Here is a 14252-nt window from a genome sequence, read left to right as displayed (position 1 = left end):
CTGATGAAGTGCATGTGTAGTTCAATGTGTTTGTTGTGTTTATGTTAGACTAGATCTTTGCATAGTTGAATGGAACTTTGATTATCACACCAAAGTGTAGTCAGATGTTGCTGTTGAAAACAAAACTCTGACAAGATTTGACGAAGCCACATGGCTTCCTTACTAGCTTCAACGGCACCATGATACTCATCTTTTGCTGAAGAAAGAGAGATGGCACTTTGTTTCTTGCAAGCCCATGTAATAGGTCCAGAACCAAGAGTGAAGACATAACCTGCAGTAGACTTCTAATCATCAAGGTCACCAGCTCAATCAGAATCACTGAAACCAAACAACAGAGGAGATGCTCCTACACTGTAATGAATCCCAAACTGAATTGTACCTCGAACATAACGAAGTATTCTTTTAGCTTCTTTCCAATGAATTTAATGTGCTTTGTGCATAAACCTAGCAACAAGGCCAACAGCAAAGGAAAGATCAGGATGGGTATGGGTCAAATACAAAAGTTTTCCAACAATCTGATGCTACAAGGTAGCATCAACTTCAAGGGAAGTACAAGTGACTGAAAGTTTGACTCCATACTAAAAGGGAGAAGGGGTTGGCTTGCAGTCTCCCATGTGAAAGTGGCATAGAAGATCACAGGCATACTTGGACTGAGAAAGGGAAATACCTTCTTTGGATTGCAAGACTTGAAGACCAAGAAAATAATGCAAGTGTCCTAAGTCTGTCATTTCAAACTTTTTTTCAAGGCTAGACTTCACATGGTTTATAAGGTTGGGATCACTACCAGTAAGGATAAAATCATCAACATAAAGAACAAGAATGGGACTTACCCACTTTCTTGGTGTAGACAGTGTTGTCAGAATGACACCTAGAAAAGCCAATATCTAAAAGAAAGCTATCCATTTTGGCATACCGAGCCCGAGGGGCTTGCTTGAGACCATAAAGGGATTTCTTAAGCTGGCATACAAGGCTAGAGTCTTTTTGTATAAAGCCAAGAGGTTGTTTCATATAGATCTCTTCATGCAAGTCCCCATGCAAGAAGGCGGATTTAACATCCATCTAATGGACTTCCCATTTGAAAGAGGCAGCAAGGGAAAGAACAAGGTGGATAGAGTTCATTTTGGCAACACGGGAGAAGGTTTCAGTATAGTCAATGCCTTCAACTTGTGAAAACCCTTGGCAACAAGACGAGCTTCATGTTTATCAATTTTTCCATCTGGTCCAAACTTGGTTCTGTAAACCCATTTGCATCTAACAAGTTTTCGTCCCTTTGAAAGAGGAACAAGGTCCCATGTATCATTTGCCAATAATGAACGATATTCTTCATTCATAGTTGCGTCCCAATCTGGATGGCCTAAAGCTTCTGCAAAGGTGTCAAGATCATAATTCGTTGAAACTTGAGTCAGTAAAGAAGAGGCTCTATCGAACTAAGAATGTGTATGACGTTGATCTGTAAGATCACCTGCAAGAGTACCTACTGCATCCCAAGTAGCGCAAACCCATTTTGGAAGTTGAGGAGCTGAAGGAAGATCCCGAGAAGGTGGGGGAGGATTGTCATCCTCGTTGTCATCATCTGAAGAAGGAATATTTTCAGAAGTAGAAGAGATAGAGAGAGGTGGCACATCCACCAAACTAGGCTCGTAGGCCGATATATTTTCATCAAACTTTACATCTCTTCTAATGATTATATTTTTGGAGTTAGGTTGAAGAAGTCTATATCCTTTGACATCTTCAGAATATCCAACAAAAATACATTTTTCACTCTTAGGTTCTAAGGCTTTATATTTCTCATATGGAATATGGGCCCATGCTTCACTTCCAAAAACAAGAAAGTGACTTACATCTGGTTTAATTGAGATCCATGCTTCTTCTAGAGTGATATTCTTTAAAACCTTAGTAGGAGTGCGATTTACTATGTAATTTGCACAGTTAATTGCTTCTACCCAAAAATTAAGACTAAGTCCTTTAGATTGAAGCATACAATTAGCCATTTCCTTTAAGGTGCGATTCTTCCTTTCAGCTACACCATTTTGCTATGGAGTATATGGAACAGTATGTTGCAATTGAATTTCGTGCTCAGTGCAAAAGTTGATGAATTTGTTGTTAACATATTCTCCGCCATTGCCAGATGTTAGCTTAAGAATTTGATGTCCATATTATTTCTCAACAAAGGCCTTAAAGGCCAAGAACATGTTAAAGACTTCACTCTTGAGTTTTAAGAAGTATAACCAAGTGCGTCTGGAGAAATCATCAATGAAAGTTAAGAAATACTTGTAACCAGAGAATGAAACAATTGGAAGTGGACCACATAAATCACTATGCACAAGCTGTAAAGGGGTTGAGGCATGCCAAGAGACATGTTTTTTAAAACTATCTCAATGATGTTTTCTAATTACACATCCAGAACAAACACCATCTCTGCAAGATACCATAGGAATACCTGTCACCATATTTTTTTTACGTAGATTTTGAAGGGAGTTAGTTTAAGTGACCAAATCGCTCATGCAAAAGTTTACTCACTTCATCATTATGAGCAACAAATACAGGGAAGAGTTGATGACCCAAAGTTGTCAAACTTATACAAACTTGTAGAATCATCAGCAATGTCAATAGCTATAATTTGTCTAGGATCTCTTAGGTCCTTAATTACAACATTATCACCTTTCTCAATTAATTACTATTAATTAACCAATTTTCCTAAGTTAGACAGAGAAAAAATTTAAAAGATGGTCAATTAATTTAATTGAGCTATCTCTAGGTTGAATTTCCATAAACGATTTCTGGGTTTTGGAGATCTCCTGTGTTTTAGCGTCTCCACAAAGTTTGAGACTAGAACACCATCTGATGCTACAAAAAATAACATTAGCTTGCTTAGGAGAGATCTTAAACGAAGTGAGTACGGAAGAGGTGACATCCACTGCTCTCAGCATTGCGCCATAATGATTACACCTTGTGGGGTTGGAAATGTTTCCCACAATTAGGTGTACAATTTAGGCAACAAAACCCTACGCAATACCTAAGACTTCATTCTTTGCAAGAAGGAGATCAATCCTTGTTTTTGAAGCCCTAAAGTTTGTAGCTCCTTCCAATTTGTTTTTTGCCTTCATATAGGAACCCATAGTCATAGACAAGCAAATAGAACTTAGATGAGGTCTTCTCTAATGCCCTTCCCTTTACCAAAACGTTCGAAGAGTGATCTCAATGTCCTATTCTTCACCAAAGATATGATACCAAGTTGAGTTTTCAAGTGCAATAGATACAAGCACTAATTTATGAAAAACTAATAATTACTTCAAATGATGTAGATCTTTTTTTAATAATTCCAGTTTATCATTAAGCAATTACACTTTAAATGTTCAACCATAAAAGTACAAGGACAGTAGAGATCACAATGCAAAAAGAGAACACAAGATTTACCCTGGGAATAGCCACATGGGGAAAAACCCAACAAATTTTTCCTTAGAGAAATTCTTTAGAAACAAGAGATACATCTAAAGCAGCTAGTCAATTATGAGGTCAAACAAACCAACAAGCTATGTCAAACCTAGTCAAGCAGCCCTCTACTCAAGTCAAGTCAAGTCAAACTTCTTCCCTTCAAACTTCTTCCCTCTCTAATCTTCCTAGGCTGAATTTCAGCCGCCCAGAATACACCCAAAAACTCGACCTTCCTAGAATTTTGGCTTGCCCAGAAACAAATGTGAGAGCTAGAAGAGAGAGAAATCAAAATGTGCGAGTTAGAGAAATGATCTTCATCCTTGTCCTTCGCTTCGATGCCAAGAAAATGTCTTTCTTGTGTGAGGTTGAATGTTGCATTGTGGAGGAGGTTGAATGCTTTATACATAGTGATCTTCCTGTCTAGAATGGGTGTGTCTCTTCACTGGGGCTGACTTGACTTGAGGGAGGGATGAGTTGACTAGTTTGGAGACAAAAATTCAAAATTCAAATTTCGAAATTTTCTCTTTTAAATCCGACATGAAGAATATGTCTTATAATAATTCTTTCAAGGGCTAAATAATCAAAATGACATGAAGAATATGTCGTACAAATTCATTATATATTACAAGGGCTAAAATATAAATTATGAAGACTGACCATAGCTACAAAATGCATGAGGTCAAACTGCCCAAAATCTATGGTCAAACCAGCCTAGTCAAACTTAAACTTGTGGTTAGCTATGCGATCAAATTCGGCCTTACAACTCCTACAATCAACTGCAGCTCAGTCAACTCTAGTCAAACTCAACTCCTGCAGTTTGGTCAGCTGTGGTCAAACTCGGCTCCTGCAGCTCAGTCAAATGTGGTCAGCCTGCTCTCCTTCAACTCGGTCAAAGTCAAATCAATTTGGCCTCCTTTTGTCACACATGTTTTTATAGAAGAGAGATGATGTGATGATTAATGATCAAAAAGAAAGTCTCACATCATGTATATATACAAGTCGAATGGGTTGAATTTGGACCAAGGGACACACCTTTTCATAGTGGGGCCGACTTGTCATTTTTGAGCCTACATGATGCCCAAAATATAAAAATGTTATTTTAATTTTCACAGTTCTTCTAGGCCGAATTAGGTGACCTCTTGGCATGCGGGAATGCGTCTCGATGCTACACAAAAATCAACACTACCCAAGGATGAGGATGTATGGGTGCCACATCCCAAAGAACTGATGATCAGTGGAACCCGAAGAATGGAGGTGGAACATAGGGCTTGTAGTGTAAGATGAAAAGTGGTTAAGTATGGAATCGGGGTGGATGGAGCAAGCTGTCTCAATCAGGGTTTCCCAAGCAGTGCCCCTCCTATAATCATTGGGCCATTAGGGGAGGTCCCATTTGACTAGGATTGAAGATTAACCCCTATTTAAAGTGAAGGAACAATATCATGGTCAAAACCACTCTTTTTTCCAAGACACCCCATAATCTATGCCAAATGCCCAAATACAAACAAGCATAAGCACCTGATTGCAAGAAGAATAAAGTACCTTTTGATTGGGCACCCATCTTTGTTCAGGTACTCTTGCTAGATGGGTGAGAAGTCATATGAATGATGCAGGTGGCAGAGATATACAGTGGCATGTCATAAACTTGTGGTGGCTGTCAAGGGCTGCTGGCTGGCCAGCTAGATGTAGATGAATGGGAGAAAAAAATTCTCCTATAGGGTTACCCATTTTGGTGGGTAGCACTGCATATTATAACAGACTCATAAATCTTTATACAAATCTGCATATATCACTATAAAATAAATCCTAAAACAGAGTTGTAATAGATCCATACACCCTTCATTTATCACTTATAACTTGTACTTAGTGAAAGGGAAGCCCCCTTTGTGTTGGCAATAAGCCATCTTGAAGTGAGGGAAGATCACGCTAAGGTGAGTGGTAACTCTTCCAAGTTCCACTTGAAGTTTCACCTGGTGAGGACTTTGCACTTAAGGTGATTATTTAAGTGGTAGCACAACCAATAACTGAGAACTTTATAAAAGTAAGTAGACCAACTCTGTATAACATGATTGATCAACATGTATAAAACTAGATGCTATACAGAAAACAATAATGGTTCTGCCCGCAATAAGGAATAACTGTTTTCCTTTCAGAATTGCAGAAATGATCACAAAAAAGCAACGGAAAATAAAAATGTCAATGCACAAGGATTCCTTTCCTATTTTGACCACAAGGAAGGTCTTGGAAATCAAGCTGACACAACACTTCAGATGATTCCCGAATCGATATATTGTCCATGGGACCCAGTTATCTGGGATCTGGATCCATGATGATACCATCCTGGATCCCCAGTGCCCAAATTTTGAGGTAAACTGGAACTAGGAATAGCACATAAAAGGAATGATTATTTTAACCAATCAAAAATTAAAAAATAAGATCACTGCACACAATTTCTTTCCCAAAATCAGTTGTTGCAGCAATATCAAGTTATCAACTTACGTCAGCAAAATCCTGGCAGCTTCTTTGCATTCGGCTACTCTTGAATTATACCCTGGTGTACTTGGCAATGAATGTCTCAAGCCTGAAAATGCCAGTAATATTTTATACGACTCTGAAACTTGGCATTGGATATTGTCATTGAATTTGGGAGAAGGTATGAGCTTGTACTCCTTGCTCTGTAAAATACCAGTATAGACAATGAAGGATTAGAATACATGTCTAAAATATATTGACAATCAATGCTTTAAAAAAGTGACCAGAATATTTAAAGCATTAATAGAGTATTCAGAAGTTTGTTTTCATGACTTGATACTGTGAGACAAACAGATACTGGTGCCATATCTATCAAGGTTATTGTGATCAATCTCTATGGCATGTTGGTATTTTTCACTAGATAGCAGTTATTTGTAGCATACATGATCCCAGTTATGACTGGAATATTTCAGAAAAACAAATTATATTTCTGATCTACAATAGACTGACAAAATAGATATTAGAGGGGCAAAGCAAATGCTGCCATAACCAAAAATTTTGTTACTATTAGGAAAAAAATGCCTTATGGTAGCCTATGGAAATAAGCAAGATGTATAGATTATGTGTGGGAATTATGCTCGTAGATACCAAGATTTGCACAAGTATACACAAAATATAAAGGAAAACACAAAAAAGAATTATATAAATAGAATGTTCGTTATTTCTTTTAGAAAAACTCTTAAGAAAGGAAGATTTAATATGCAAATGTTTGTTGCTATGTTTGAGGAAAGCTAATTGCTTCTATAAAATAAGAATAATGTATTTGTTACAGGAACAGTGAATAAGGGTCATTGATGTGCGAGTCACTGTTTCGGTTATACTTTAGGGGTATTTACTAAATTGACTGGTATGAAGTTCTATTGAAGGTTTGGACTCTTGCTTGCATTCCTGTCATGTAGAGCTCATCTTCCCCTGCAAAACGTATAACAGCCTATGCTATTATACAGAAAAGGAAATTGGTTAATGGAGAAGCAGGTAATATTATAATTAGATAATGCAGTCTTTGATGAAAATGAATGAATTTCTACAAAAGAAAAAAGGCATCCTTCTTTTTTATACTAGGCAGGACCACTCAAGCCCATAGGGGATACTAGTGAGCATAATATAATGAGACCTAGTCCTTAAGTTTCCATTGGATTTAATTCGATTATGTATTAACATATACACTTTTGGACTTTTTGGATTTCTCCTATCTCATCATAAATTAAAATAATTCATAGGTGATTTGAAACTTGATCACTCACCTGAATATGTATATTTTATTGCAACCCATAGATGACATGGTCAAATATGATGACTCTCCAACAGTTCTGTAGTTCTATAATTCACCATGCTGCATTGGTTTTGGCGGTGGGGGCACGCATTCCCGGAACGGCTACAGCACACTCCCAAAATTTTCAGGGGACAGCAGGTTGGGGACAGCAATTATATATATATATATATATATATATATATATATATATATATATTCTGGAATTCAATATTAACATTTGTAGTTGTTTCAAGATTCTAAGCACAAGAAGCTATACTTTATAGTATTATGCACAACCTGTACACTCGCCAATTAAAATCTCGAACAATTTAAAAAATGGTTGACTGACATTCCATTTTGGCCACTAGATATGAGCTTTAGTTTTAAAAAACTTAATTGTAACTACTTTTAATGATGACTATGTTAAACATAAAAGGCATTCCTTTCTCAATAGATTTTGCAAACATTTACAACAGTGTTGAAAACCACTGTAAAATACTTTGGTTTTTTAAAGATGGTCATATCCCCAAATAAATAATTTCTGCTAAGGCAAATTTCAAATTTTGCAATTTTGACAAATTATTAATGTTTGACTTGGGAGAAGATAATTGGAGGCATAAATTAATTTTGGAGGAAGTAAAGGGGGCTAACATAGGAGAAATAAGAAATTAAGAGGTTAGTGGGTTGTGGGGGGCACCCAACAAGAAATTCGAATTCCTTCGAGGAATTCGCACCACATGAGGAAAGGGAGAGGAAAGGGGTTCGAACTAGTGGGGCCCACAAGGGTGAGAAGAGGCAGCATCAATTTATAGGAGGAGCAAACTCATTTTTGGGGTTCCTGAAATTGTGCCTTTTACATTTGAGAGTTTGCTTGAGCTGTTTAGCCAAGTTAATTGGTGTTGTTTAGCACAGGGATTTCCAAGTGGAAAATCCCGACTCTCTTTCAGTGAACTTAGAGTGTCACCCTAAGAGAGATTTCTGAGCTGATTGGAGAGTCGATTGTTGGGTATTGTGAGCTCATTCAACCATTGTTTTAGCCAGTTCAAGATACCAGGAGGACGCAAGGCCAGAAATTCGTACAACTGAGTGAGGGGTTTCCTGGGGCAGAAACACCTGGAAAAATTGCAGAAAATCTCCTTGAGGAAGGATGAGCCACCTTGGCCATTTGCAGAGCTGGAGATAGCTGATCTTTGGACGACTGGATTTGTCTCTCCTAGGGCCTGTGCAGGGCAAATTCTGGGCGAAATTGTGGAGTAGGTTGGAACACAGTTTGTGCCGGAATTGGGGCAGGAAATCCACAACCATTTTCAAAGATGATTTGCAGGAAATTTCCCAGCCATTAGAATTAAGAACTCGAGCAGGATTTGTGTTGATTTTCTGAGTGGCACACAGAGCCAAGCAACTGGGGACTTCGCACTAATTTGGGGCAATTTCCAGGGGTTGGAGCTAGCCCAAAAGCTTTTTGGACTTGGTTGGTATGGGGTTGGAGAGCCTACCTCTAATTTTGCAGAATTTTTGGAGCAATTCTGAGACCCCAAATCACAGTTTGCCTCAAGCAACAGCAAAAAAAAAATTCCTGAGTAGAAGTTAGAACATATAGCCAGTGAGGCCATTTCAGCTTGGAGATTTCTTCTCACCCGCCTGGGTTTTGCATGCTTGCTATAGCAAGCCCAGGTGCACTCATTCCACTAAATTTTGTACCCAGATTATCATTGGATATATATAATAAAATGGCCCATTTTCGTGATTACTGCTCAACAGTGTTCTAAATGTTCTTGCTTGTGTGAAATTTTCAACACATGGACTATTTCAGTGTTGTAACTTAGTTCATGCTTTCGATATTTACTGTATTTTCTCTAGTAGAATAATACAGTGGTATCAGAGCATGTTCTTGGCCTGTTGTGGGCTCAGGAGCAGGGGATGACAGGACCATTTGGTGGAGTAGTCTATCGTCATAGAGGCCGAGGCAGAGGTAGAGGAACGGATCATGGTAGAGAGGACGAGCCCAAGCATTTTTCAGACACCGCATTTGAAAACACCAGAGGCGTCATGGGGAATAATGGTGATGAGCAACCAAGGCAAATGATGGGGATGATGAGACAGATGATGAAGCTTCAATTACAGAACATGCATGGGGGACTTCACGGAGAAGCCAATGAGGGTGAAGAAGGCTCACGCACAGGAGAGGGGAGCCAGGCACACCCACACACAAACCAGCAGACCACGCATACGTATGGCCAGACTTACAAACCCACCATGCCACGTTTCATTGAGGAGCCTGAGTGTGAGAGAGGGGTTGATGCATTTACAGAGCTGATTAGATCCTTTACTGATGGGATCGATGAGTATGAGGTTTTGGACACCAGAGTCAAGAAGACTCTCACTTTTGCAAATTGCTACCATCTGAAGGAGAAGTGTAGGGGGGATTGAACTTCATCCTGAAGAGAGAAGCAATACCAGAGTTGGGGCAATCAGAAGTTAGAAGAGAAGGTGACATTACCCAATTTCAATGGGTCAACCAAGAGTTCAGCAAGGGCTTTGGTTCAGAAATTGGATACTTATCTAAATTTGGAACCCATGAGGGACGTTGATGCTATCAGATTTGCTATGCTACATCTGTAGGGAGATGCACATGAGTGATGGTATCATGGGTTGATCACACTAGGGAATGCGTCTATTACCTCATATACAGAGTTCACTCATAGGCTAGTGGAGAGATTTGACAGGAAAAACCAAGAACTACAATTCAGGGAGTTGGCTAACCTGAAGCAAACAAGCAGCACAGAGGCCTATATAGCTAAGTTTCAGAGACTTGCGGTGATGGTCTCAGATATTTCCGAGGTGAGGTTGATTATGTTGTTTACTAAGGGGTTGGTTGAGCAATTGAGAGGATGGGTGCGAGCATACCAGATAGTATCATTGCAAGATGCCATTAGCCAAGTACGGGACATGTTAGACGTTGTTCTGAAGACGAGAGCTCTAGTACCGCACTAGACCCACTTTCCCTCAGAAGGGAAAGGACACCAGACCTCCTCAGAAGGAGTGGACAAGGAGAGGCCAGTTGGACAATGAGACCAGGAGAGACCTCGGGAGGAGGAAGTTGTGCTTCACTTGCCAAGAGCCATGGGCACCAGGGCATCGATGTAACAAGGGCAAGGTCCACTACATCGAGGTATTCTTAGATAGTGAGCCAAAGAAGGAGGAGACGGAGCAGGAGGCAGACGCAGGAGATAGTGGACCCCAAGGCACTAGAGGAGGTGGCCCACCATGCCCACCTGGAAAAGGAGCATTTCTTCCCACTGGAGGGGTTATTACTTGACTATGATGAGTCCCAAAGTATTTGACACTTCGAATTAAGGGCACAATACAGGGGCAACGTGTATCAGTGTTGATGGATAGTGGGGCAACCCACAATTTTATTGATGCACAGCTGATAGAGAGGAGAAGCATTCAGGCAGAGACCTTTGATGGATTTTCAGTGCTGATGTCGGGGGATGGGACCATGCAGTGTACGAGATATGTCCCCAACATGACAGTGACCATGGAGAACTATTCGATAACAGATCATTTCTTCATGGTGGACGTCCCGGACACCAATATAGTGATGGGAGTTCAATGGTTGTATTCTCTGGGGCGTGTCACTACAGATTGGAAGAAGATGGAGATGGAGTTCATGGGCCCGGATGGGAAGATGGTAATGTTGAGAGTGATGCACTCATATCCACCCCAGATAGTGTCAGCGCATAGGATGGAGGCCGACTTGAGGCATGGTGACATCGCTTGGGTTGTAGAGTTGAGGATTTCAGAGATAGGGGGCCAACGCAACAGACACATCCAGACATATTGGCACTCTCGGAGAAGGATCGGGCAGTATTTAGAGAGATTCCACCTGGCAAGCCACCCAATAGAGGATTCAAGCACACCATTGAGCTGGAGGAGGGCATGCATGCAGTCATTACCACTCCCTACAACCATCCCAAGGTATATCGAGATGAGATTGAGAGGGCAATGCAGGAGCTACTGGGGTTAAGGCACATTAGGCCCAGCTCGAGTCCCTTCACTTCTTCAATTGTTCTGGTGAAGAAGAAGGATGGGACCCTTCGTATGTGTATAGATTACCAGGCCCTCAACAAGAAGACGCTGAAGAACAAGTATCCCACATCCCGCGCATTGATGAGATGATGGACGAGCTTAGAGAAGCTAAGTACTTCTGTAAGATAGACTTGCCCTCGAGGTACCGCCATATCTAGGAGAGGGAGCAAGACATCCCAAAGACTTCCTTCCACTATCATTATGGACACATTGAGTTCTTGGTGATGCCCTTTGGGCTAACAAATGCACCAACCACGTTTAGTCTTGCATGAACCATGTGTTCCTTAAGCAGTTGCGATGATGTGTCCTGTTATTTTTTTTATGACATCTTGATATACGACAGGACATGGGAGGAGCACCTCCAGCACTTGGAGGAAGTATTGCACATACTAGAGGAGCAACAGTTATATGCGAAAATATCCAAGTGTCAGTTTGGATTGACGGAGATGTTATACCTTGGACATGTGATTGGGGAGGATGGAGTATGGGTGCACCAGGAGAAGATTAGGGCCATCCTGCATTGGCCTATGCCTAGGAATGTGACAGATTTGAGGGGATTCATGGGCATCTGCACGTATTACAAGAGAGTCGTAAAGGGGTTTTCCCAAATAGTAGTGTTGATTTTTGGTAGCATCGAATGTGCTCTAAGTCTCAAATTTTGCAGAGAGGCTTAGACACATGCATTCTCCAATACCCAGAAATCGTTTTGGGAAATTCCACCCGGAGATAGTTTTATTAAAATAATTAAATATTTTTAATGGGACCCTAAGTCTAAACTTAGGAAATTAAAATTATTTAGGGGTATTAATCTAAACTATAGGTGTGACTTCTAGAAGAAGGCGAAGATCAAGTCAATATGATCCTAGCCATCAATCAGAATCTAACCTGGGTCGTTGATTGATCAACGAGAGGATTATACGAGAAGGCTTGATGGGCACTTGGAGAACACGCACAGATAATTCAATGAATCGATTTTCTGAAGCAGAGCAGCTGCAGGGTGATTTTCGATAGTGAGCCTTTACAGTGAGGGGCAAGGATAGTTGGGTTGGATTATCTTCTCCAGGACCCAGGATCAGCAGCAGAGAGGCAGAGAGACACCAGGAGGAGGCAGCATAGTCTTCCAGTGCAGAAATCTGAAATCTGTCAGGGAACTGAGATTTCTGAGCCAGGAGGGTTGGAAACTGCTACAGAGGGCAAACATTTTGGGTTGAAGCAGAGCCTATTGACGCTGGCATAGCGCCTACGCAGGGCCAATGCAGAGATAGCCGGGGAAAGTTGCTCCAATTGTTGGAACAGCCAAAATTGTTGGGTAGAATGAGGTAACCTCACTAAGTTTTTCTAGCAGTTTATTTTCTATGTAACTGGATTGTCAGAAGGGCATCCAGACTTGTATTCATAAACTATTGCTTAATAATATAAAAAACCCTCAAAGTTGTTGCACCGGTTTTCCGGCATTGGGTTTTTCCGGGGACATTTGTCCAAAAAATACTGTCACTTGTGAATCTTTCTTGATTTTTTTTTTCTTGTTTTGGGCAAATTAATTAATTAAGTGAACGTTGTAGTTGTATTAGCTTCGATATTTGTTGTAGGAAGTAGTAGATAATTTGTTTCAATAATTAACAAATAGAAGTTTAATCAGTTGTTGCAGTAAGTAGATTTGGGTGAGGATTCTCGAATTTTCACAAGTATCACCCCTCACGGATTAGACGAAGAAAGGGGCTTTTGAGTGGACTGATGTTGCACAGGAGGCCTTTGAGCGCCTCAAGCAGGTAATGAGCAGTTGTCCTGTTTTGGCCCTACCATATTTCTCACGACCATTTGTTTTGGAGTGCGATGCCTCTGGAGAGGGCGTTGGGGCAGTTCTGACATAGGGGGGCCATCCTATAACATTTGAGAGTAGGAAGTTACAAGCACATGAGTAGTTGTACTCCATATATGACAAGGAGATGTTGGTCGTGATACATGCGTTGGCCAAGTTTAGACAGTACCTGGTGGGCAACAGGTTCAAAGTTATTGATTTGGGGTAACATCGGATGTGCTCTAGCCATGAAAATTGGTGGAGAGGCTAAAGCACATGAGATCTCCAAGACCCAGAAAGGGTTTGGGCAGATTCTAGCCGATTTGGGAGACATTAAAATAATTAATACTTTTAATGGAGTTCCTAAGTCTAAACTTAGGAAAAATAAAATATTAATGGGTATTAATATAAAACTGGGTTAGAATGTTCCAAAGGATAAGGATCAAGACAAATCTAATCTTAGCCATTGATTAGAGATTTAATCTCGGCCGTTGAAGGACCAACAAGAAAAGTATAAGAGGAGGCTTGAGGGTCAGTTGGAGAATACACCAAAGTGATCAGTTATTCATTTTGCTAGAGCGAGGTTGCTAAGCAAAGTTGAATCAGTGATCAACAGCGAGGGGTAGTGAGTACTGAACAGAGAGACAGAGACAATGCCAAGAGACCAACGCAGAAGCAGAAAGCAAAGAGCAGCAACCAATTTAGGCCATGCAGAGCCCCGCAGAGACAGCGCAGAGGCCAGAGGGATTGCGTCATCCACGCGGAGGCTGCAGGAGTGACGTAGAGGGTCCCAGAGGCTGCGCACTGCCTTAGAGGGTTGACACAGAGGGTCCTGGGGCTGATGTAGGTCAGCAGGAGGCTGAAGCAGAGGCCAGAAGGGCCAGCGCTGAGCTTCAAAGTCGCTGGAGAGGGTTTAGTGGGACAGGTTTTCCAAATACCTGTTTCCGAATAGAGAGGTATTTCTACCATGTATTTTTCTTTGTCGGGTGAGCCGGTTAGGCACCCAGTTGTACTCAAGGAAATACTGCATAATAATAGACCCTCATACTAGCTGCACCGGTTTTCCTACATTGGGTTTTTCTGGGGACATTTTCCAAAAATAACCGTGTCACTTGTGTGCTTGTTTTCTTTGAGTTGTTGAGTTGT

The 14252-nt window shown here is 40.8% G+C and overlaps 1 protein-coding gene across 2 annotated transcripts in view; it reads right to left on the bottom strand.

Moving 5' to 3' along the window:
- GALAK (galacturonic acid kinase) overlaps positions 1-14252 on the bottom strand; it is a 475159-nt gene that overhangs the window by 153472 nt on the left and 307435 nt on the right. For both annotated transcript variants that reach the window (XM_089419802.1, XM_089419801.1), the window contains exon 9: positions 5932-6107. In XM_089419802.1, the coding sequence (XP_089275928.1) occupies positions 5932-6107 (176 nt within the window). The remainder of the gene's footprint in view (positions 1-5931; positions 6108-14252) is intronic.

The sequence above is a fragment of the Pinus tabuliformis genome, chromosome 4_1 (genome assembly GCF_031772625.1).
Source record: "Pinus tabuliformis cultivar Carrire ecotype Pingquan chromosome 4_1, CPIR1, whole genome shotgun sequence".
In the NCBI taxonomy this organism is placed as follows: domain Eukaryota; kingdom Viridiplantae; phylum Streptophyta; class Pinopsida; order Pinales; family Pinaceae; genus Pinus; species Pinus tabuliformis.
The sequence above is the reverse complement of the archived record's forward strand: the minus strand, read 5'-3'. Positions and strand labels throughout refer to the sequence as shown.